At 42.4% G+C, this 24,953-nt stretch overlaps 2 protein-coding genes across 4 annotated transcripts in view; one reads left to right on the top strand and one right to left on the bottom strand.

Moving 5' to 3' along the window:
• Window positions 1-18,616, top strand: part of BMP2K (BMP2 inducible kinase) — a 64,123-nt gene extending 45,507 nt beyond the window's left edge. The window contains exons 15-16 of one of the 2 annotated variants that reach the window (XM_032186518.1): window positions 117-230; window positions 12,994-18,616. In XM_032186518.1, coding sequence (XP_032042409.1) covers window positions 117-230; window positions 12,994-14,423 — 1,544 coding nt within the window. In that variant the 3' untranslated portion in view covers window positions 14,424-18,616. The remainder of the gene's footprint in view (window positions 1-116; window positions 231-12,993) is intronic. The other variant, XM_032186519.1, reaches the window with a different exon arrangement.
• Window positions 18,617-19,658: 1,042 nt separating this feature from the next.
• On the bottom strand, window positions 19,659-24,805 carry PAQR3 (progestin and adipoQ receptor family member 3). Of its 2 annotated transcripts, XM_032187274.1 has the most exons (7): window positions 24,504-24,805; window positions 24,220-24,382; window positions 23,604-23,759; window positions 22,660-22,857; window positions 21,340-21,430; window positions 20,876-21,020; window positions 19,659-19,987 (listed from the first exon to the last, which is right to left on the bottom strand). In XM_032187274.1, exons 1-6 carry the CDS (start codon window positions 24,686-24,688, stop codon window positions 20,878-20,880), a joined length of 936 nt encoding a protein of 311 aa, XP_032043165.1. In that variant the 5' UTR covers window positions 24,689-24,805; the 3' UTR covers window positions 19,659-19,987; window positions 20,876-20,877. The 2 variants fall into 2 exon arrangements, with proteins under 2 accessions (XP_032043165.1, XP_032043164.1); XM_032187273.1 differs by having other exon boundaries at window positions 19,659-21,020; window positions 24,504-24,802.
• Between the last annotated feature and the right edge of the window lie 148 nt (window positions 24,806-24,953).

Below are 24,953 nucleotides of genomic sequence, written 5' to 3'. Positions count from 1 at the left end.
TATATAGCTCCCTCACCCTGAAGAGTAGATATCTTTATGTTGGCATAACACCTGCCATTTTTATTTTATTTTATTTTATTTTATTTTTTGTTCTGTTTCATTTTTATTTTTTACAGACAGGCTGGTGGACAGGAGAGCATCTTCAGATAAGAATGTGGAGCTACATTCTGCTCCACAGAAAAATCCTCCCGAAGATCCCTTTGGTTCTGTTCCTTTCATTTCTCACCCAGGCAAGTTACAACTGTAACATCACTACCTCATGTTTATGTGTCTACTTATATATCTGCATCTGTTGAGTATGTGTGTCCAGTTAAATGACCAAAGAAAGATCAAAGACGTTGGCTGCCTCATTGCAGTAGATGATTTTTAACAGTATTTTTTTAAGTTGATTACCTCTAAGTAAAAAAATATCTCTGCATCCAATTCCTGGTACTTGAACAATGTACAGACACTGTTGTCTTGGCAGTGAAAATACATTGAACAACTGAGGTATGAATCTCAAGTAGATCCAGTAGTTCTGCTGAAAGCAAATTACTTGCTATGACCAGATTTTGATTATTTCCTATAGCCTACTTCTAAATAATTCTGTTTCACTAGTTCAGTTTTCCAGACAAGTAAGGAATGTATGTTTTTGCTGCACTGAATTGAATATTTTTTGGAGAAAGTTGGTTCAAAACAAGGGAAATATCTTGTCATATGTAAATTTGGAGTGGGTGGGATTCACTGTGTTTTAGTTGATTTTTTTTTTTTTTTTAACTTGGATGGAAGTAAAAATAACATTGTATGTGACCACTGATTGTGAAAGTAAAACTACATAATCCTGCAACTTAATGTTTTAACATTTTTCTGATCAGTACTTGAATCATAATTTTGATACCTGAGGTAAAGTAAAAGCTGTGTAAGAATTAATGGTCAGAAGAGTTTCAGCTGCTTATGGAGCCACTTAAACACTTCCCTATGTTTTGTTGAGACTGTGTTGGCATAAAGGTGCCTTAATATAACTGTTACCTGTTTTTATCTAATTTCAAAAGCGTAAAGTGCCTTAAAATAAATCACTTCGGGGTCAACCTGAGTTAGAAACTATGTTTACTTTTGCTTTCACCTTGCATTCTTAAAGATCATCTGCTAGGGTTTATTGCTCACAAATGCTCTTGTACTATACATGGTGAAGAATTAACAGGGTAATGCTTTTGTATTGTAGAAGGCAGTTTGTTCGGGGGATAAAAACCACCAAGTCTCTGTATTAGTGTCTGCTCCTGTTGTCAGAAAGATTTAATTCTTAATTCAGGAACAATTAATTCTATTAAGTCTATTGCTGTTTTCTTAGTTTCTCTTCATTCTGCTCACTCAGTGAGGACAAGGTTGTTTTGAGTCATCTTGTTAGAGTGCAGTATTTTAATACAATTTGAAAGCAGTTCTGAAGTGAAGAGAACTTGCTCTGCCAATAGTAGTCAGTTTGGAAGCATTTACCCTACAGTCTTCATGAAAGAGGTTGGTTTGTTTTATGGGTGAGCCTAAATTTACATGCCAAATAAACAATAATAGTTACCTTTAACTTTCAATGGCAACTATCAGGTGCCTGCTCTTCTACACACTGATAACCACGTGTATAGGAGTTACTTTTATTTATTTTCTCACCTTTGGCCTTTGAAATCTAATTGTTGCTGTTTTGAAGGTACATATAATGCAGCTTAGACTTCAATCAGTGGCGTCGATATGTTATGTCATGTGAATTTGCCTTGGTTAAATTCAATCTGAGCTTTAATTCTTGACATGCAAAACAATACAAAAGTTCAGTCATGGACTAAAAACACACTGCTTGAGAAATCTGGAGTTGTTTTGGAACTGATATGTATGCTTGTTAAAAACAAACAAAGGGGAACAAAGAAACCCTTGTTTTTCAGTAGCTTTTGTCTACTGGCTCAGAGCTGGGATTTAAACTAGAGTACATACGGGCTTGATTTCAAGGAAGGTATTCTTAATTCACTGTTAACAGTGAATTATGCTTAGCCAACAAATGTGATCTGATAGGTGTTTAAATCTGAAAATGTCTTCTACAAACTAAATTGTAGAATTCCACACAGGATTGTTCTTGGAAGTGTCTTTAAAGCATGTGTTGTAAGCCACCTAAGGAAAGAAGAATGATGTTGACTTAGATATATTTTCTTTCTAGGTGGGTGTTTTCTAGAAAAGAAATGACAAACAATCTTATTTGTATGTTCTCTTGTTCTTACCATTGCTGTAAAATGTTATTTTTCTGTCTTGTTCTGTGTTATTATAAGAGATTTAACTAAGAGAGAGTCTTCATGAGTATCTCATTCAGGGAGTCAGAGGGAGGGTGACTGAGTAGGAAGTGAAACATGATTAATATATCAAACACTTCCTCAATATTTGGGGAAGAAGCTGGCTTTATCTATTTAGAGAAAAAGTTTCATTTATTTTTGTAATGTGTCTACAGTGCAAATAAGGAGTGTTTTCTTACTATTCACCCAGATTTGACTACTGACTTTTGACTTTTTGATCTGTGATAAGATGGAATGTTAATGTTACCAGTACAGGTTATTTAAAATTAAAAACAAAGTAAAAATTTGACTTCATTAAGCAGCAAGAGTTGCTATTGAAGACGTGTTCTATTCTATTAATCTTTGGGTTGTAATTGTGGTCTGTTTCTGCTTTTTTCTTGTTGTTGTGACATCAGTCTCAGGTTCATATAAGTTACTGTATGTGGACTGTAGCTGGGTAGAATGACCCAGACAATTTTCTGTGTTTTGGAAGCTTACAGATTTTCTGAAAGAAGTATTTGACTAAATCTCTATTATTTGCTATGAGTTAGCTGCAAAGAAGCCAAAGGTTATGTATCATCTTCTGACTTAACAACTTAATATGAGGTGCTGGTATTCCAGCCAAGTGCTATCATCTACGTGTGTCTGGGAAGGTGGTGCAAGGCTAACGGTGGTACAGAGGCTAAAACATTAAAACTTTGATCACCTCACCTGGAAAAGACTGTGCAGCATTGTGAGTGGTGAGTCCCTGGGATTTTCCCTGGGGAGCTGGGAGTGGACTTAAGGCTGCTGCTGCTGCAAGGATCACCGGGAAGGAGAACCTGGAAGTGGATGGTCTCACGCTGCTTGTCTGTCAGAGCTCCTCTGCTTACTCTTCTCAGGTGGGAATGGACAGGCAGCAACAGCACGTGCGTCACTTGGCAGGCTATGCAGATACTGAAATTAGCCAAAACACGATGGGTTCCTTCTATTGTGGCTGATAAGAAAGTGGTGTAGAAGCACTTAGTGTTATACACACTTGGTTTCTGTCCCATTAAAAGTGTTTTTGGAAGTACCACGTGTAAACTTGTTGTACAATCTATTTTATTGCTCAGTGAAATTACTTAGAGCTTGAGGTGAATGGAGTAGAAAATGTTGAGAAGGAATTCCACCACTCAATCTGATGGAAACAAAACAAACATTGCAAGTATTTTACTAAAAAGAGAGGGAGGAAGCACAGCTGAATAGCCACTGAGTAGTCAGTTAGGACAGACACCTAGCATGTGGAAAACAGATTGCAGTTCCTGAATACACTGCCTGAATCAATGGATGGTTGCAGTGGAAAAACTGGGTCATGTAGTCAGCATTTTGGAATGGAAACTTGGTTCACACGTGTGTTAAGCATCTCTTGTAATGTCTTTTATCAACATCTTGAGCATTTCTGAAACTCGGAACAGATGTAACTTTACTGCAGTTACCAAATTCTAAGAAGCAAATGTATTGAACACAGTACGGTTTGCTGTGCTAATTCTTTCTGGGATTAGAATGGGCTAAATTGCCTTGCCTTTTGCTTCCCTCAGTTTAATACTGGAATTCACAAAAGTAATAAAATATTTGAAGTTAACTCTCAAAATGTTGCTGTGATGCTGGTGAACCGTGTAAGGAGTGGAGAAGTTGGAAAACCTGGGATTTCCACCCCAGTGTGGTGGACCTGAAGCCATCTACTAAGTGCTTTGCTCCAGTGGAGAACCTCAGTGAGCTGGCTTCTCTTACTAGGATAAAGCTCCAGTTCTGGTTTGTTTAATTGTCCTACTGAATATCTGTAAAGCTCATCTTTTGTGCTGTATACGTAGCGGTTCTTGATGAACTAACTATTGTTTCTTCAAACATATATAGGCAATCCCTTTCCAGTCACTGCATGTGTGTTCACTGTGCAGAGACCAGGAATAAAAGGAAGCATGGTTCTGTGTCTTCCTTTTTATTTCCAGATTCTTTGCACTCAAAGACTCATTAATGTGGTCGTTATGGTATATGTCTTGGAATAAGAGCAATTTCGTGGTGTGGTATGTAACTCGCATAGTCACAGCTATATGGATCAGGCAGAAAACGGGCTAACTGCACACTAATAGCAGTATGATGGAAGCAGTCTGGAGCTCTGGACGTGTCACTGAATGGACTCTGCAGCAGTAGCTGATGATTACTGTGCACTGCTTTGCACCAGGGAAGTGCATTCTTCCAGCATGAAGAATTGCCAGAGACTACTCATTTGGTTACTTATTTTGTATGCTGCTTCTAATGACATTTCAAACCACAAGGAATTTATATACCATAGCCTTGGAGCCATTGGACTACGGTGCAGTCTGGAGCTTAAATGAGACACAACATGCTGTCATTTAGCATGAAATACCAACCATGAGTACACAAGTAACTTGTATCAGCTTCCTGTACAACACTGAAGAGCTCATGTCATCAGTTAACGCTGCTTGGGCAACTGATATTCTTGAATTGTGTTTAAAAATGCACAAGCCTGGGCATTTGTGCAGTCCTCCAGATTTGGTTGACTTGACAATTAAAATTGGTTCATATCGTTTTTTTTACTTCCTGAAAATACGGATGTTTTACTGCATAACCTTTCCTCAGTACGGCTTTCGGACATGGTTAATATTTGCGGAGTGCACATTCAGGGTGCTTCCCTGTATCAAGATCATCTTCAGATGTCTTTTCCCAATAAGACTTTCAAAGGAGCTTGAAATAATTCACACTTGGCAAAAATAAATGGTATATGCAGTCTGTGCCAGTGGTGTGCTTTTTCCTCTCCAAAATGCTTCACTGATTTATTTTTTTTCTAGTCAAATCTTCGAACAGTCACGGTCGCCCTTTTTTCTCTATGTGCTTCAACACACAGACTATGCAAGTATTCAAAAGAATTTCTAAGCAAGAGATGCTAGGCAGAAGCGTTTTATTCTTTTTTGTTGTTGTTCTTGAAAATAAAGGTGGTAAGCAGTGCAAATCCATTACAGTATTCAGCAGCTGCTGCTCTGGCTGTTGTCAAAGAAGTAGTGCAGATTTAGTTGCAGCGCATGGGTAATCCTTGGGCCTGACATGTGGCAAATTGCTCTGGAATGATGGCGGCAGTATGTTACCAATTCAAAGAAAGCTTAAAGCCCTTATGCCCCACTCTTTTGCCACTCCCGCAATACCCTAAAATGATGAACCAGCAGAAGGCATGTAATTACTTCAGTTGTTAGAGGGAATTCATCCTCTTATAATCGGATGTCTAGAAAAAGAACATCAGAACAGAAAATTTCCTTGAAGATTGGGATCTTCTTATATGATTAAAGATGTTCCACCTGGCTTGCATTTGAGCGAAGAACAATTGTCTCCTACAAGATGCAAACCTGATTAGAAGTGTAGTAATCTGAACAGTACATTACAAACAGATGTTACTCCACATTTTTCAGCTTTTCTATAAATATTCATCTGAACAGTCTTTGCAGCAGTTCAGTTTGAGAAGATTGCATGAAATCAACATGACGGAACACTTAATTTTTGGTATCTATTTGACCAGAGCATTAACTTGTCATTAACAGGGAAATTTTTCCATTTTGGCACAATAAGTTTCTACTTGTAGTGCTTTTAGTATTTATTTAGTTTACTAACTTCCTGAGGAGTGAAAGATTTTGAAATGCTGTTGAAAACACTAGAACAAAATCATTCCCATCCTAGCTTTAAAGCTGACAGCTATATGGAAGATGTTTTTGTTCCTTTGGTCTGGTTTTGACACCAGTCTGCTGCCATTTTCTCCCTGTCACTGGGAGTAAGCCACAGACACTGCAGATGAGAGCATGTGCAGAACCATTTTCTAATTTTGGCTGCATCAGTCTAGAAGAGGTGTAAGAGCAGTGTCTTAAACTGAAGCCTGCATGGAGCAGGTGGCTCTGTTGATTTACATCACCTTGATACAAAATGAAGAAGAAAGCAAGATACTGGCTGTTTCCTGAAAAACATAAATGTGGGAGCAGTCAGGTCACCACTTCTGAAATATTTCACAACTTTTTCTTGAAAAGCTTTTTCAAGGCTTTTCTTGAAAAGCCTGTAGTAGGAGGAGCTGCAGCTAGGAGTGTCACTTGACATATGCTACTTGCTTTCTTGTTCAGGCTGTGCACGTAGGGTCATAGGTGCTGATCCTGAAACTTTTAATAAGGTTGTGCTGTGACTGTAGCGTGTGCATTGCTAATCCCTGTAAAAGTCACTGTCTGTTTGCCTATTTTGTTTCTGTACAAAATGCATTAAGTGTCTTGCTGTGATAAAGCATTAACATTGATACCTGCTGGGAGGAGAGAGAAGGTGGATGTGAGGAACTTCAGGGTTTAAGACCTAGAAATGGAGAAAGCCTGTTCAGAGGTTGTTGGCATTGAAATGAGGGGTGTGAAGCTGATGAGCTACCAGGCAAGTAATTAATTGCCTGTCGCTGTGATGGTGGTACAACTGGAAAGGATTTCTAGGGAGTTTTCTTAAGCGGGCCAGTGGATTTGTATAAGCACAGGCTTGTGCTTCCTCTTCCTTTGTGTTTCTCCATTCCTAAGATGGCTCAACAAGGACGTTGAAGCTGCAGGCAGTGCATGATGACTGAGCCCTAGTGCCATTACAAAAACAAGAAGTCAGAAAGATGGCTAGTGCCAGGATAGATAGCAGATGTTGTTGAAACTAATCAATATTGGAGACTCCAATACTGCTGCTAGTTCTATAAACACCTTCCATGATGTCTCTGCATCTGTCTGGAAGTAATGTGCTTACCGTTTCACTTGAGCGATTTGGAGTTGGAAGTATTCAAGCAACATGTGGACTTCATGCACTGTGAGCAGGCAGTGTCTCTATACTTACTGAACTTTGCTTATATTTGCTTATCAAGGGAGTTTCAAGAAAGTGCAGTCCCTCAACGAATTGTTCCTGACTTCATCCCACTTCTAGGGGTTGTAGCTGTTAGATTCAAGAAGGAGATTTAGGATGCTAATACGGATTCCCTGAAGACTAGATTGACTCCCAAAATCACCTGGATATTGTCAGCAAGAGTAACAGTCCTAAGTGTGCCTACTGACAGATGCTGTAATGCTTCCTATATTGGTACCAGCGCATGGAATATGCTTTGTGAAACTGTTTTCCATGTCTGACCACGCATTGTCGAGTCCTGTCTGATGTATGTTTTGTCTGGAGAGGTGTGCTGAGAGCCTGAAAAGTGTGACTTAAATTATTTGTGCAGCATGTCAGCAGCTGTTGGTATCATCTCTTCTGTCCTGCTGATGTCCTTCTGCAGTTTGTCTTCCGGCGAGTGTGACTGTGACAACAATTAACAAATAATATTTAAATCCTTTTTGCAAGATCCATTGTGTGTTCCCTTCTTGTCCCAAAACCCTTTACTTTTTAAACAGTGTTCAGCATATGTAAATTATCTGTAAAGGTCTAAGCATAGAGTGTAAACTCACATAGATATTCACAAACATTAAGGGTTTTTTGTTGTGTACATGCTGGTGCTATCTAGCCTAGAAATATTTCATTTTTCCCCCTTTTAAATCTAATTGCATTTATGTTAACATTAGTGTTCCAGTAAATACTGACAACAGCGGGATTTGGGAGATAGAGGGTTTTACAGCGCAATGTGAAGGCTGTACCTTTGGGAAATCTAGAGCAAGCAGCCAAATAATCCAGATTCTAATTTAGTGGTAAAGCAAATACGTAGCATTTAAAATTACAGTAGATAAGAAGCAATCTGACACCAGAAGCAAACAAGAAACAGCTCACAGCCCCTAATCACCTGATGTTTTTAGTCATTTTGGTCAGCTTGTTTTTAAATCCATACATGAAATACATTACTGCAAACTCCTATTGTGAGTTGGGGTGCAGTTGCAAACGAGCAAAATGGCTGCTGAATGAAGAAAATGGTTATTAATTCCTTCTCAAAAAAGGAAGAAATTTACCTTCTAAAACTTAATGTTCCAGTCTAAATTTAAGCATAGGAAGAGAGAACCTTACTTGGCTTGGAAGTTGTATGCTGATTTCCCTGTGAAAGAAGAAATGGCCTGAAATGTGATTGCTTTTTGTTTTACAAGAACAAGAGATAATAAGATGGTTGAATTATTTTTGAGGAAGAAGTGGTGCATACGTCCATCCCTCAGCTTTTTCAATCCTAAGAACATACTGAGTTGATGAAACTGCAGCATTTTTTTAACAAAAATAAATGCTAAATGGGAAGCATTACTTTTCATTAGCTTAGAAGGCCAGGAACCTAGTTCGATGTGCATGGAGCTTGTTAATAACAGCTTTCATGAGGAACATCCCTTGTTCCCAGGATTGATGCTAGAGACGTAAGAAGTTAGTGCCAAGCACGCAGTGTCCTGTGTTCATGGTGCCCAGTGTCTTATTAGTTCAGGCTGCTTAGTGGGGTATGTGCATCTTCATAGGTAAATTCAACTTGCTATGGCCTTCAGGCAAGCATAAGCTGGTTGTCAGTGAAGTCCTTCTTTGATGTTTGAATTTATCTTGGTGCATTATATGAACATTTATTTGGATCACCAGGAAAAAAAAAAAAAAGGTATATGAATTGATGGAGCAGAATGCTTTTTTAGCTCCAAGAGCTGAACAGCCTCCAAAATTGCATGTGGCTTTATCAAATACAGTCAGTATGTTGGACCAAACCTGGAAGTGCTGAGGGAACAGGGGTCAAATGGATTATGACTGAATTGGGTAGACGAGAGATGGTTAAATTTATATCTGACATTTTCCTACCCACAAAGCAGTAGAGATTGTCCCAAGTAGGTGTTAGACTTGTTCGTTTCTCTTGTTTTCTGTAATGTGTAAGTGAGGTTACGTAAGTAATGTTTTGGATGAGTTTTGGCAGTTGGGGAAAACCTGTTTCTCATAAGAGCTGAGGATCTTATATAGGCTTTTTCTCTCTAAAAAACATTTTTTAGAATAAATGATAATACTAAATACTTGTGGGAGCAAGATGAATGCAGAACACGAAGGCGTTGTTGCATTCTTCTACAGGTGGCTGTACCTGCTGCTAGTAGCACAACTGCATGTGGTTCTTGAAGGCTGAAGACTTTATGAAATTGAAGTTTTAAGAGAGGATTTGGCTGTCCTGGAGAAATGCATGTGCAGTTAAGGCTAGTCTTGGAAGTAGACAGTGACAGGTGAGGTGGAGAAGGTCTCCTAAGTAGATGGGTATTATCTCTACATAGGAGAGATTATAACCCTTCTGAGGGGATTCCAGCTGGATGTGATGCTTCCTGCTTCATCTGCTGCTTCTGCAAACCCACTTTTCTTTGCATCCACCAGCTCTCTTCCAGTTCTGCATCATGAAGCAGTTTAATTCCTGCACAGGAACGTGAGAAGTAACATACTTCTTCATTGTTTGATTTGATAAGAGCTACCTCTGAACTGAGCATGTTGCTTCCAAGTTTAAAATGCTGTCAACATATGGGCATCTTTCCTACACTTGACTACGAGCTGAAATCTTAAAGAGGGTCCTCCTAGAGTGTTCACAGGGCATATTGAAAGCCTCATTTGTTATAAAACCTCAAAAGCGATAGTCTGAGAACTCAACTTCTTTCCCACTGTGTGGCAACAGAGTGTAGCAACAAAAATAGCTTTGAGTAGGATAAATGTCTTGTCTTGAAGTTATAAAGGAAACTTCTTAGGTTCCACAAAGCGCAACGTGGGTAGTATTTCCCTTCCACAACATAGGTTACTTAGTTGTCAGAAATAGCTTGAAGCAACAATATATGCGCGTTAGGCAGTTATGACTGTATAATACCTTTCTTGTGTGTCTGCATACAATCACGTGTTCCCCTGAGCCGTGCCTGGTTTAGGGATAACTTCCCAGCGCGCTGGGAGATGTGTTGGAGGGCTTGCTGAATACCTGCTCTTTAGCAGTTACGAGTCCAGCTCTGTTCAGAGGGCTGGGAGTACTTTGCATGCAGGAGAGGTAGCCCTACACTAGGGTCAAGTAAAAAGAAGCTCTGGGTGTGTGTGCCCAGCGTCAGTTGCAGCGCACGGACTGCACACAGGTTGGTCTGAGCAGAGGCTCTGTTGTGGAATTGATGAGCAGTGTCACCTAACGTTCCTCTAAAGCAATCCCACTACTGAAAAGGAATTGTTGGCACTGTCTTCATGGACCTCAGAAGGATTGTGCTGGCTGATATTAACTCACGAAGGAGCGAGAGGAACGTTCTCTCTGCTCTGCAAGCTTACAAGCAGACTCCGACACGCTGTGTTTGCTCTTGGATGCCAAACCAACATCCTGCAGCACGCAACAGTTTTGTCTCATGGCATTGAGAGGTTTGGTCACTGATAAGCAAACCTCTACAAATTCAAAAGCCTGAAGTCAGGTACAATGTAAGTATGAAGGTAGGTGAACTGGGGAAGAGAGATGTCTTGTGATACAGGCAGTATTGCCACTGCATTTGTCATTCCTTAATTAAAAGCAGACACAAAGCTGCACAGCTGTGGTAGCTTATTGAACAGGAACTGGGTTTTGCCATTGTTCTAATCCCCACCTGAAGGCTGGTACCAACATAATACTCGGTCTGATTGTAATACAGCCTCACTTCAAAGTCTTGCATTCCAGTTTGAGGTAGTTACTCTGTGCACAAAGAAGTGAATTAGCATTGCTGTTCTTAGTGTTAAGTGTCAGGTATTTTACAAACCTACTTGTCTGTGGTGTGATCTGGTGGAGAGAAAAGGATGTCACAAGAGCAAAAATAAACTTTGCCCGGCTGAAACTGCTTTGCCTTTCCTCCTACTCATTCTCTTCCGATAGACTTCTGAAAGTCACTTATGCTCATGAAAACCTCTCCATGCAGCAGCATGGCTTCATCACAGAGTGAAACTTGTTTTGTATGTGTGATGAGTGCCATACTAGTGGCACTAGGCAAGCTTATCTAGTCTGTGTGCTGTTGGCATCTGTTTAGTATACTGACAAAGTTTTTGCTGCTCCCAGTATTTCAAAGCTAACTGCCCCATGAAAGAGTCCTCTTAGCTCTAGTTGTTAGTAAATATCAGGGATGAAGATGTCAGAACAAAATGAATAAATAGATTCCATTGCTGGGGAGAAACTGAGCTGATCGATCTTAGTTGCAAACAAACAAGAAAACACTTCTCTGAAACTTAAGCCAACTGGATAATTTATTTTTGCCTGAATTGCTGCTCTAGAAGTTAGAAGGGACTGAAAGATATGCTCAAAGCATAGATTGCAAACACCAAGCAAGTGTTGCTTAAAAACAAAATGAAACAAAACTTGTAAAAGCCTCCAATGTTGCTTTCACAATGCATTTCACAATTTCAAATTCTGTTGGCATAAATCATGGGAAAGGCCCTAATAGGGAGAGGCTGTTTCTGCTGACACACAGAGAAAGCACCTGGAGACACCTCTTCAAATGCACAAATGGCCACGACAATCTAGCTTAATTTTCAGTGGGATTTAAGAGTCCAAATTACAGTTATAACTCAAGGATTGGGGTGTGTGGGGGGGTTATTTCAAGTTATTTCAAGTTCGGAAATGCTGGAAAATGCATTTGTCCCTTCATTTCTATTTCTTCATTGTTATGCTGTTGATTGCTTTGCTATTTGTGTTGAATCATCATGAATGGAGGTCTTCAAAAAATGTGTAGGTGTGGTGCTTGGTGACATGGTGTAATGGTAGACTTGGCAGTGCCAGGTTAAAGGATGGGCCAGATCATTTTAGAGGTATTTTCCAACCTAGTTGATTCTATGATTCTATTTCCCTATAGATACTGATGTCTTGGCCATTTTCTCCTCATATGCCTCAAAACGTACTACTGAGGAAAAGAAAAAGAACAGAGCCCATGGCTTTATTGTGGCTGTTGGCAGGTTCCAAGTCCTGCTTGTTAAGTTCTTGTAAGGTGTTGCTACCATGAGGGCAGGACAGAGAGGTGGTGACCTCATGAAGTCTTCCCTACAGCTGGAACATGTACAAGCTTATTCTGTCACCCAATTGCTCATTTTCATAGGCCATATATAAAGATAATTATCTTGGAGATGTTGGGTAGGATAGTCCAGTGCAATGAAAACTTGGGAGAGGAAAGGCTGAGAACTAATAGGATGTCATGCACTTGTTTCCCATTTGAAACTGTACTGGGTACATCAGTATTTTTCCACATATCTGGCTGCGTGGTATGAGCCTTAGGACAGCGGGTCGGTCTTGGAGAACCTTTTCAAAAGGCAGCATTAAGAAGGGACGTGATTGCCAGCAAGGTGTGTTTGCTGGCACAGAAATTGCACCAGCAGGACAGCAGCATGGAGCCTCCCATGCTGTTTCTTTATGTTTTTACGTTCATGTTTTAAAAAACAAAAACACTTTCTTTCAAGCACACTGACTCCTCTTTCCCTGGAGAGGAGTGGCTGGGTGATGAGTGTATTTGACGAGCTGGTTCTGCAGACCACCTCGCCCAGTGGTTTGTCCCTGGCTAAAACCTGTTAACATTGTTTCTAAAGGTCCTGTGTGTGAGAAGGAAAGCTGTAAGGTCTGACAATTAACCCATTTCATTCATGTCATTTGAAACATCATGTATGATTTTAGCTCATTTCCCTCAGTATTCACGGAACGTATATTTGCATTGACTCCTGGTATGTGTGGCTATTGTGTATGTGTAATAAGTGTTGGTTTTTGGAGCCTATTTAAAGTTTTGTTCTGCATTTTTCTTTGGACCTGCAGGTTCCCCTGGAAAACAAATGGATAACTCGTCCAGCAATCAAGGAAATAACTTAGGGACTGCAACCAAGGCTGGAAAACTGAGCCATGCTTTTAGAGATCCCCGGGCAGGGAGGAAGACAGCAGAGGGACAAGTGCCAAAAGGTGGCGATGAGTCAGAGAGTGATTTTGAATCTGATCCTCCCTCTCCAAAGAGCAGCGAGGAAGAAGAAGAGCAGGAGGATGAGGAAGTCTTACAAGGTGAGAATGGAGACTTCAACGATGACAACGATACGGAACCGGAGAACTTAGGCCACCGGCCTCTCCTCATGGACTCTGAGGAAGAGGCAGAGGAAGAGGAGGAAGAAAAGCAAAGTTCTGACTCCGATTCTGATCGCACCAAGCAAAAATCTGTGAAAGGGCTCCCGAGCAGTAGGTTCCGAGGTGGCGTGGGCATCAGTGAAGTTAAAGAACCCAGTTTAATGCATACGTCTCAGGTGCCAACTACTGTAATCAAGGCGAGCCCCGTCCAAGAATTTGATGTGTTTGGGGCAGTACCCTTTTTTTCTCTTCAGCCTCAAGCAAGAGAGAAGAGTGACAAAAATACCTCTTCTCAGACTGCTTTTCCCAGCCTGAACCAAGAGCAGGATGACTTCGATGTTTTCACAAAAGCCCCATTCAGCAAAAAGGTGTCACAGCAGGATGGTCAGCTGGTGGGCGCTGAGACTCAACTCTCGCCCACCTCGCCACGGGGCGTCGATGTTTTTGGCTGCACCCCATTTCAGCCTTCCCTTCTCCCCAGGGTGAGCGGGAGTAAAGAGGACCTGTTCGGGCTGATTCCTTTTGAAGAGATCACAGGGAGTCAGCAGCAGCAAAAGGTGAAGCAGCAGCGAAACCTGCAGAAACTTTCGTCCCGCCAAAGGCGCATGAAACAGGAGGTCTCCAAGAACAACGGCAAGCGCCACCATGGCACCCCAACCACCACGAAGAAGCCTTTGAAGCCCAACTATCGCACCCCAGAGAGAGCCCGCAGGCACAAGAAAGCAGGCCGCAGGGACTCCCAGAGTAGCAATGAGTTCCTGACCATCTCGGACTCCAAAGAGAACATAAGCGTCTCCTTGACGGACAGCAAAGATCGAACCAACCCTCTGCAGACAGACGAGAATCTGCTGGATCCTTTTGGAGCCAAACCCTTCCACCCACCGGACTTGATGCGGCATCCCCAGCACCAAGGGTTTGGTGACAACTGCGGGGATCACGGTGCAGTAGTAGTGGCGAGTAGGCCTAGGCAGAGCTCCTTGCATGGAGCCGTCCACAGTGGCGATGGGCTGAAAACAGATGACTTTGGTGCAGTACCCTTCACAGAACTTGTTGTGCAGAGTGCTCAGAGCCAGCAGCAGCAGGCGCTTGAGTTGGATCCCTTTGGAGCAGCTCCGTTTCCTTCCAAACAGTAAATGCTTCCAGTGGGTTCCCCCCTCCACCTCTCGGAGTCACTTGGTAGTGGTTTTAATTAGTGGAGTAATTTATCTGGTTGACAGGGACCTGGGTTATAGTTTATTCAAGTTAAAGAAGGCATGGCCAACTTGCACAATGAAATTCAGAATTATAGCAATTGTTATCATTTATTTTTGGAGAAAAATAGAAAAAAACAAAACACCACAGGAGCATCCTTTTGTTATGACAGATGGCTCCCAGAACATAAAGAGGAATCAGATGTGAATCAGTGTCTGTCACTGACTCTTGGCCCTGGAACATGTTGTCATTCTGCACTTTCGCATTGCCTTTTCAGCCCTCGGTGATGTGCTGAGGTGGAGGGAGGGGGACGGGCAGAGATCACATGGGAAAGGTTTTCCACATACACAGGTAGGCTAAAGGAACTGTGGTTCTTCTTTGTGTCTCGGTCGCAGTAGGCCCAAGAACCTAAACGTACTAATATCCAGATTGATATGCTGGAAATAGTCGTCTTTGCTTCCTAGATGAAAACTACCTTTATTAATTATAAAATAAAGAAGCCAAGTCTTCAAGGGGCTGTGGCCCAGAATTCCAGAGCGTGGCTATGGCTTGGGACCTGATAGACATCTATGCAGCTGCAGAGCTGAGAGGCAGATTATTTTTTTGTGTGCCTAAATGTTCAATTTTATTATTATTATTTTTTTACAGTAAGTGCCATTAATGTAAAATAGCAAACTGGAAGTCTAGAATTAAAACTAAAGATACAGAGAATATAATGGTTTGTGAAATGGAAAGTATGAATGTAGGGAGTAAACCGGCAGGGATGCAGCCAGTGTTTGCAGCACTTTGAAGACTACTCAGTACGCTGGGGAAGAGAGGCTGGTTTACATGAGTAAGAATCTGGCACAGATGGAGTATTCCAGATGACTTGAACAGTTGACTGTGAAATGCACCATCAGTTTTATTTGATTACAAATTGGGGTTTGTGTCCGAAAACACCTTTTCTTTTCCTCTTGGATTTTTATTGCAAAGAAAGCGTGTATTCTTTCAAAACTCATGTTGTTTTTTAAAACAATAATAATTTTATGAAATGACTGTAACCTGATGTTCTCAAGTTCTGATGAATCTGCTATTGTACTTAAGTGTATTTTATAAGAAAGTTTTGCTAAATGCACTGAGCTTTGAAGAAGCTTATCTGAAACTGGATTTGTTTCAGACCAGAAGCAGTAAGCAGCAGGTAGCCTGCAGATGCTGATCGCTACTGTACCAGTAAACTGCGTTTCACACCACGAAGCCTTACAGGCAGGACTCCCGTCCTGCTGCACAGTACCTCCGAGACATTAGGTGCATAAGACGTGGCTGAGAGCTTGGAGCCATGCCGGCAGCTGCTGGGAAGGGAGGGGACACGAACAGGCTTGCTGGAGAGATGTCCTTCGTGCGTCGTGTGCAGGTGGGCCTGCACCCCGCTGCCTCGCGGCCTGCATCAAGCCGTTAGCACCGACTGCAGAGCGAGTACAAATCAGAACGGCCCAATTTGCCGTTTCCATGGCAGTCTGAAAGAGGAGGTGGCAGGAGGTGGCTCCTCTGCTTGTCTCAGCTCTATGTCCTGCTCTACCAAATGTTGAAGAGTAAATGTAAAGTAGATATTCACATATGGTGATCATAAAAGTTTAAGGTTGTTTTTCCCTGCCCTCCCTTCTCCCCCTTAGCAGGAGGTGAAGTGAAATATTTAGGGTTGTGTATTTTTTTTTCCTGAAGTCTACTGCTGGTTATACAGTCACCCTGTGATCTGAGAGGATCAGGGTAGATCCCTTAAAATATCTGTTTAAAGATGGCACGTTAAAAACAAATCCCTTTTTTCTTTCGTGGGCTGGTTTGATAAAATGCTGCCTCACATATCTAGTGAGTTTGTTTCCCTTAGTCCTGGATTCTGAAACTAGCTCATGCATATCTGTACACTTTGATTATCTTCCTTTATTAATTTTTATTTTTTTTCTGACAAGGTGAAAGAGAAATATTACAGCTCTGCTTGGTTACGAATGACTTGTTCAGGCTTAGAACTTAAGCTTTTAGGAATACGTGAGTAGAAATGTTTCAACTCTATTTGCACAGGAGTTTCTTAGGCTTTATTACTACTGTTCTCACCTGTTGGGTTTTTTTTATGCCAAAGGCTGTAAGAAACGCACGCCAAGTCTGTAGCATTTTCTGATACTCAGGTTAACTGTGATTTTGTTTTTATGCGCGTGCTTATTAGCTGCCTTCCTACAGTTTCCTTTTGAACTGTTACTTACCTGCCTAAAGACACTTGTTAGAACAGAGTATTATGACAAATGGGGCAGATAGGTGGAAACAAGAAGAAAACAAGAAGGAACTGACCCGCTGCTTTTGCTGGTGGAGGAGCAGCATCAGGGTTTGCACAGCCATTGGGTGCTGGAGATGTGGGTTAGCAATGTGCACCGGGACTGGGCTTAACACCACTGCCTGAGAGCAGCAGTGGTTCGCCCTTGAACGCTGAGGGGAAAGGCAGTGTGCCGACAGACCTAGCGTTGGTCTAACTCCTCAGGTAAATCCAGTGAAGAGGGAGTTGGGTTTGGTTTTTGTCTGATGACCCTGAGATGCAGGCTGAGGAGTGTAACAGGTTTTCCTTGTGTGGTGGGTGTTGTGTCTTTTTTTGTTATTTTGTTTGTTTTTGACAGAAGGCTCATAAGTGGTTTCATTACAGGAAAGCTAGAGTTGGGTTGTACACAAACTGGTAGAGGAGATGAAAGCGAAACGTAAACCCAAGTTACTCTAAAACTGGCATAAAACTGGCAGAATGCCTCTGGCTGCATATGAGTTAGGGCCAACGATGCTTACTTTATTCTGGCCTTAATAAACCTTGCTCTTTGTACTCTACTTATGGAACAGCTTTTTGCATAAACGTAATTTTTATGTTTCTGAAGTGAAAATGATTGTTTTTTTCTTCTGACTGAGAAGAGATCAGCATGCCTCACTTGACTTGGCGTGCTGTATTTGGTTTGCAGCTTGGGTTTAAATTGAGCTAAGATTCAACAGAGACAAAACATGGTACTGCTGGGGAACATGGTATACTTTTGTCTGTATTGAGTGTGTGTGCATGCTCATCTGTGCACTTGTCACGGAGTCTATTGTGACCTTACGTGAAGTACTGGAAAGACCAGACTTGTACCATACTGTCTGTGAAGACAATGATGGCAAGGTAAGGAACTAACACTTCCCTTCCAACAGAAAATATCAATTAATTTTTACAGTTCTTTCAGCGTGTTGAATGACTGCACCATAGACCTTTCAGAATTGGCTGCTCAGGACAGAGGTTCTGTCAGAGGTACTAACGAGCCCTTCATGGTGACGGTCATGAAAAGTAAAACAAGAAGTTGAGTTTCTCTGCAGACTCTCAGATAGCCTTGAGATGTGCGTAATTGCTTTTGCTGACTTGTAACGTGGGACCTGCAAAAACCAACTTGCAAGGAAGTAACTTCTGATCATTCTGGATGTCCCAGTTAGTAAAACTAAGTACTGTGAAAATAAGTTGATATGTTTGCTACTGTGAGAATAAGAGTTTATCTGGAGTATTTTATACTATATTGTGTATTTTTATATATGAAAAGTATATATAAAATATACACGTGATCACACACATCATGCTATATTTTTAGTAACAGTGCAGCCACAATCATTTTGATGGAATTAGGAAGAGCGAATGAGTGAAATCTGCAAAAGAAAAAATGTAAAGGGTGGCTGCTGAGTTACTTTTCCTGCTTCTTTTGAAAGGAAAATCAAGGAAATTGTGTGTATAACGAAGTCTGTGACTAAGGCATCACCTACTATTAAAGAGCATAAAAACTATTTTAAAATTGCTGGCATTCAGCTTTTAAGTGCACTTTCCTGAACTACACTTCCATTTCTTGTTAGACTTCAAGTTTCTAAAGCTTTTTTTTGTGTACCACTAAACAGAGAACTTTTAACTTTTTTGTGAAACTGATGTACATCATAAAATACTGCAGTTGTTAAATAAACAAACATGATAACAGTGACTTTGCAGATCTCCTTAAACATGGCATGATTAAGTATTCATGTTTAGGCTTTAAGTTATTCACTATAAGCAATGCTACTTTTTCTGGTTGCTTTTTGTAACTGTAGATTACTGTTGGTATTTTTTTACATGTTAAAGGTGACAGTTGGGCAGGTAATACAACCATCTTTGTTCAACTTGTGAAAACCTGTTGATAATGTATTGCTTTTATTTCGTAGTTTCAGTATTACCCCTTAAAGCCTTCCTGCAGAATGGTTTTAAAAGGATGCATTCAGCTTCCTAGGCACTAACTGAAGCTTTGTCCCTTTTCAAAGTGGCCAAAACTTTCAGTGTACTTTCCATTCAACTTCAGACTCAGCTCTGCACTTCTAATCTTCTAGACATAATTTTCACTTGATTTACCTATTCTGCCAACGGTTTGACAGAGCATTTTTTGGAGCTTGCTTGTACTGATTTCACTATTACGGAAGCTGAAAAAAGAACAAAATGTGTAACAAGACTGAGTGGCAGCAGGACACATACTACATTGTAGCTCATGTCTTGGTTCTTCTGTCCTTTATCTATTACCCTTTTTGGCCTAATTTTCTTACAAGCAACTCCACATTTTAATTGGAAGCTTCAGCTTGAGCAGAAGTGAACAAGCACAGCTGTTAAAAGTTTGTGCCTTAAAGTTTTAAGTCCGGTTAGTGCAGTGCAGTTAGAGTACATGTCCTGCCAGTCCATGCTGTGCCTGGACAGCCTCCCCATTTATTTTAAACCTTGGGGAGGTACCAAATGTGTGGTGAAGCAGTTGATGTATGGCAGTTGGGAGATGCTTGAGTACAGTATTCAAAACAAAAATGTCACCCCAAGCAAACATTCAGTGAACCAGAATTTCACAGAAGGAGGCTCCCCAGGTAGGCATCCAGACGGGCCTTGAACATCTCCAGAGAAGGAGACTCCACAACCTCCGTGGGCAGCCTGTTCCAGTGCTCCATCACCCTCACCGTGAAGAAGTTCTTTCACATGTTGGTGCGGAACTTCCCGTGCTCCATTTAGTGGTCATTCCCCCTTATCCTGTCCCCACAAACCACTGAGAAGAGGTTGACCAAATCCCTCTGTCTTCCACACTTCAGGTATTTATACACATTGATAAGATCCCCTCTCAGTCTTCTTTTCTCCAGGCTCAACAGACCCAGGTCTCTCAGCCTTTCCTCATAAATTTTATTTTTACAGGTTCAGTATTTATTTACAGGTTCAGTATTTACATAAAAGACCATCATGCAGCTTGATGGAATTTTGTCAGGGTAATAAAAATGTACAACTTCACAATCAGTTTTCTTATCCAGTGAAAACTGCTACAGTAGTTAGTTTACAAAAAAAAAAAAAAAAAGAACCATCAAATCAGTACGCTTTCAATACACAATCACACATTCTTCAAATATTGTTCACATGATAATGGAAACAGGCTTTTATAATTGAAGGTTCCTTGTCAGGCTTCAGTAGTAATCATTAGTGCACTTTAAACTTGCTTCACTGTCAAGTTTAAAAAAAAACAACACAAGAATATATTCACATGGGAAGGCTCACAAGTCTGGGATTTGAATTTTAAATGCAGAGTTAGTTCTTTCCAGTTATGGTTTCTGGTGTTGGGAGGAGAGAGAAACACTGAAATTAAGTGACAGCACTGCTCTCCTGCCTACTGGCAAAGAAGGTAGTATCCTGCCTTCTCCACCCCTGATAAGTGATCAAATAATTGACGGTAAATGTCTATTGCTCTGCTCTTGGCCACATCTCCTTGGCACGTTCCTTGGGAGGAAGGCTGAGGGAGCTGGGCTTGCTGAGCCCAGTTGAGGCAGCTTTGGTGGGAGTGAACAGCACCTTGCCAGCCTCCAGGAGCACTTTGCTGATAGGCAGGCTCTCCAGCACTCTGAGCAAGCTCAAGCCCATGAAGGGTCAACCCTCACTGAGAGGACAGAGCAGCACAGATGAGGCTGGTAGTTCAGTAAGGGTTTGTGTGTCACGCAGCTTTTCGTAGGGTTGCCCAAGGTTTTCCCAGCCCATGGCTAGGCTGTGCAATCTCTTGCTATGTAGGAACAAATATGGGTAACTGCTTGAGACTACTGCAGCTGTCAAACAGAGCTGAAAGGGACCAGGCAAACATCTGTCCAGCCTGCTCCAAAACTCTGCCTGAGGGCAATGCAGCCTCCTGGAGGTTCCTGCAGTGCAGCAGCGTAGATTAGTGGAGTATCAAGATAACTACTTGTTTACGAACAAAAAAGTATTACACCACTCAGCATTTTTTCTGGGGGAGCTAATTAGATTAGGGAGGTTAATTGCACCTTATGATGTGTTAAAAACAAGATTACTTAACCCTATGCTTGTTAAAATATCGTGTTCCCATGCGTACAAAAACTGCTTTACCTTCACAAGTCCACGCTATACTCAGGACAGGGCTTGCTGTGTCTGTACTGCATGATGTACACTACAGATTGATGCCACCAGTACAACATGACCACTGCCAGGATATGCCACACTTGGTGACTGGAGCCGAGGTAGTTCAGCTGTCCTGCGGGGAACAAAAAGGGCAAGCTGTTAAGTTGCTCAGTTCAGCATTAACTCATGCAATGTGAGCTGTCTCCTCAGAGGCTCGCTATACATGTACACTCAGCTGGCTGGGAGGCAGTGTCAATTCTTTAACAAACTTGATCAGACGTTGTCTGATTTCTTTTGATGCAAATACACATAAAACTTCACTCTGTGTAAGAACACAAGGTAGAAAATCATCAACCTGCTCTCTCAATAAATTTGGGACTCACAGCCAAGACTGAGACACTGTAGGAAGCTGAACTGCATTAAAAAAAAAAATACACCAGAGGATTTCCTACCTGGGAAGTATCTTTCAGGAACTTTGGAAATATAGAAGAGAAAAGCGACAGCAGCGATGAAGTACATGACAAGTACACGCGGAGCAAACTCCTGCAAAAGAAAATGAAGCTTTTTTACTCTGTTACAAGATAGAAATAAAACAATAAAAAATCTCTACCTATATTTAAAAAAGCAAAAGGCAAGACCAAACAATTTTACTTGGCTGCCTGTGTTATCTAGAGTCCAGTTGAGGAGCTAATGCCAAAACTTGAAAAAAACTGAATGGAAGGCCACAGAAATACTACATAGGAGACCGGAAAGAAAAAAAAAAAAAATAGCCCCTGGAAAGCAACTCATTCATATGACTTAGTTTTTGTAACACTTCAATTACTGGAAGCAGAGCATTTTTGTTAGCTATGGAAACAAAATGAGTACCATATCTACCATTCTGTTACACCCGGACTAACTAAATGGGGAGGGTGGGGAAGCAATTACTGCTTATCTGATGTTTAGAAGGCCAGTGTTCAGTGCCAGTTCTAAAGCTACTTATTTGTAAATGCTGCTCTTCCAGATTCAACAGGTGCTCTGGACCAGGCAAAACCACCACCCTAGAAGCCAGTCTTCTTGAAGTGGTAGTCCAAGTACTTGCACTCGTGGTGCTTACTATGAAAAGCAAAGGTTTTCTTCAGCACAATTAGGTCCCTGGGTAATCAACTATTCCTGGGGTTTACACCTTGGGGCAGGCTTCACCTCTTTTAACAGTGCTGTGCTTCCTATTTTTCCAGAGTTGGACAATTTTTAACCATAATTTTAAGTGGTAAAACAAGAATGGGAAAAGAGTTTATAACTTCACAGCGATGTTAAATGAGGTTTGCATGCGAGACAGAGGGCTGTGTAGGCAAATACTCATTTTGCCACAAGCCCAGGGCACAGAAGAGGAATAAAATGGTCTTATGGCTCCTTCCTCCTCTGGAACTGCGGGGGCAGAGAGCCCCAGGCGCTAGTGTAGCCTGACCAACCACTTCCTACGCACCAGCTGACTCCCGAGCCTCGCCCTGGCCTACCTGCACAGACTGCTCTGCCCCTCAGGCAAGCACACAGTTGCCTTGGTATCCGGTCGGCCTTCTCACGACGCCGTTTTAAATCTGTAAAAATTTAATCTACTCAATCTGTTTACTGGCTTTCAGTAAATCTGAGCATTTGCATTCGGACTGTAACATCGAAAGGAATTCTATGCTCTTAAGAGATTTTCACTACTTCTACAGTCTAAGAGACTGAGGGAAGATGGCAAGTGAAAAGCAAAAGGAATGCTTCTTTCCTTTGCTATTATTTTCTTTTACCTGTACAATAGATGCACCAATGCCGCCGTTGAGCCCGACCCAGTGGACGGTAGGAATAATTCCATAGCCAGACACTGAGCAAAAGATGACGGAGCGCAGTCTGTGACACTGTTGTGTGAGGTAACTGGGATGAATCTGAGCAAAAAATACTGCCAGGATCATTGCCAGCATAATGATTAAGTATACCTGACGCCAGTACTGAGGGAGAAAAGAAACAAAAGCAAGTTTGTATATTTTCTCATCTTGTGTTAAGGCAAATTCTGGGTAGAAAGATCACATTACTAAGTGCAATGATTCATCACTGTCCTCTCACTTCTGAGACCACAAATTACAGCACTGAAGGAATATATTCTTATTAATAAAGTCAAGGGAATGGGAAGGGAGGGGAAGGAACTCTATTGCTCAGGTACAGGTGGTAGAACATTGATTTCAAACACTGCCTTCACTAAACCATATTTTAAACATAACCCTGCCTAAGAGAGCTGGTTCAACTACCTGCTTAGTGCTTTCAGTGCACTGCTTGTACAGGGAGCTGGGAGGTACAAAGGTGGATGTGGTTTAAGACTCCAAAGCAAAAAGAGCTTGTTTCTGCCCCATGTGAGATACTCAGTTGGAAACACTTGAATTAGTTTTGATGGGGATACATCCCATAAACAGCCTCATGCATTTGACAAAGGCATGACTGTCAAGTTTATGCTGACTTCCTATAACTTTCAATGCTGTCTTGAAACATGTGCAGTTGACGGCTTGAAAGAAATATCCATGTTTACCTGTCACTTCTGCAAACAAAGTTCTGCTAGTGTCAAAACCTGTTTCAGTTCCCATCACTGTCTCCTGACTAATGTGCCACTTGGACACGATGCGATGAACTCCCTTCCCGAGGCATACAGGCCATGGCAGTGAGACTGCAGACATTAAATGTCATATGAAAACATGAGACTTACATTATTACAGTAAAAGGCATAAAACACGCCTGATACGTAGCAGCCCAGGATAGCAATGGAAATTCCCGCATAATCTAAGGCCATCCATCGCCGGCTGGTCTTCTCTGAACGATGGCAACAGAAGAGATGATATCCCACTGAACAAAGCATACAGACCTATACACATATTGAAATGGGGACACATTAATTTCTTGGTAACTTACAGGGATTACAGCAAGCTTCAACTCTGAAGCTCAGAGCAGAAAACAACTTGTTACGTGTCTTGCAGTGCTACTTGGTGTAGGCAATCATGATATCTGCCAGTAATCAGTGGAAAATAACCCAACCTTCTCTAGCGGCCTGAAGAAGAAGTAGGAAACTCTGCAAGACTTGGTAACCATGGGCTGCACAGCAATAAGGGTACAGTGGCCTGGAGCTCGAGGCCAAAAAGGTCCCAGTACACACGGGAGCGGGGGCGTACACACTTTTTTTTAGGGGTTGTGTCTTCTAATAGAGCTTTAAACCATGACACGAAGTGATATCACTGGTGCTGAGCACAGATTTAACCCTTAAAAATCTTGGGTAAAAGCCTCGCGCAGCAGCACCACCACGAAGGTGGCTCCCGGCACCACGCTACCTGGAAGCAGAAGAGGCAGACGAAGCAGATGACAAAGTCCTCTCGGGAGGCACCCGCTGCCGGCAGGACGGCCACCAGGTCGTAGACACCCAGCGCCAGGAAGAGCAGGAAGCCGAGCAGGTGGCTCCAGATGTTGACGGTCTCGTTGGAGAGGATGAAGAGGCTGCGGGGAGGAAGAAGAAGAAGAAGAAGAAGATGAAGGGGAGCAGGGCTGGGGCTGGGGCTGGAGGGGGCAGCCCGGGGGGGCGACCCATGTGGTGCCGGAGGTGCCCTGCCCCGCTCACCTCTTGATGCAGAGGCGGGAGGGCAGGTAGGCGCGGTACCCGTCGGTGATGTAGGGGTTGTCCCTCAGGAAGCCGGGGATCTGCTCGTACGTGTACAGGCGGATGGCGCGGGGCACCATCACGGGCCAGTACTGGTAGCCGCCCAGCTCGATGTAGTGCGAGCTCCGCAGCAGCTTCGGCTGCATCTCGCCCGCCCAGCCGCTGCTGCTGCTGCCGCCGCCGCCGCCTCATCGGCCCCGCGCCCCCCGGCTCTGTCGCGACGATCGCGACCGCCGCGCTCAGCCCCCAGCAGCGCCCCTCCGCCGGGGCCCGGCTGGCGGCGGCCCGCACCCGCCCGCCTCACGCGGCGCGAGGCGATGACGTGGCGCGGGGCGGCCGTTGGGCCCCGTGAGGGAGGGTTCGTGAGGGGGAGGGCGGAGCGGCGCTGCTGTCGTGACGGGGTCGTAAAGG

Source organism: Aythya fuligula, chromosome 4, assembly GCF_009819795.1.
Source record: "Aythya fuligula isolate bAytFul2 chromosome 4, bAytFul2.pri, whole genome shotgun sequence".
In the NCBI taxonomy this organism is placed as follows: Eukaryota; Metazoa; Chordata; class Aves; order Anseriformes; family Anatidae; genus Aythya; species Aythya fuligula.
Note: the sequence above shows the minus strand (reverse complement) of the source record. Positions and strands in the feature narration are given on the sequence as shown.

What these genes read in the sequence shown, in the direction of transcription:
- PAQR3 (XM_032187274.1), bottom strand. Translation starts at nt 24,688, where the DNA reads ATGCAGCCGAAGCTGCTGCGGAGCTCGCACTACATCGAGCTGGGCGGC. An exon ending in TCCCGCCTCTGCATCAAGAG is followed by an intron (nt 24,383 to 24,503) that starts GTGAGCGGGGCA and finishes TCCTCCCCGCAG; the next exon opens with CCTCTTCATCCTCTCCAACG. An exon ending in TTGGTGCATCTATTGTACAG is followed by an intron (nt 21,431 to 22,659) that starts GTAAAAGAAAAT and finishes TTTCTTTTGCAG; the next exon opens with GAGTTTGCTCCGCGTGTACT.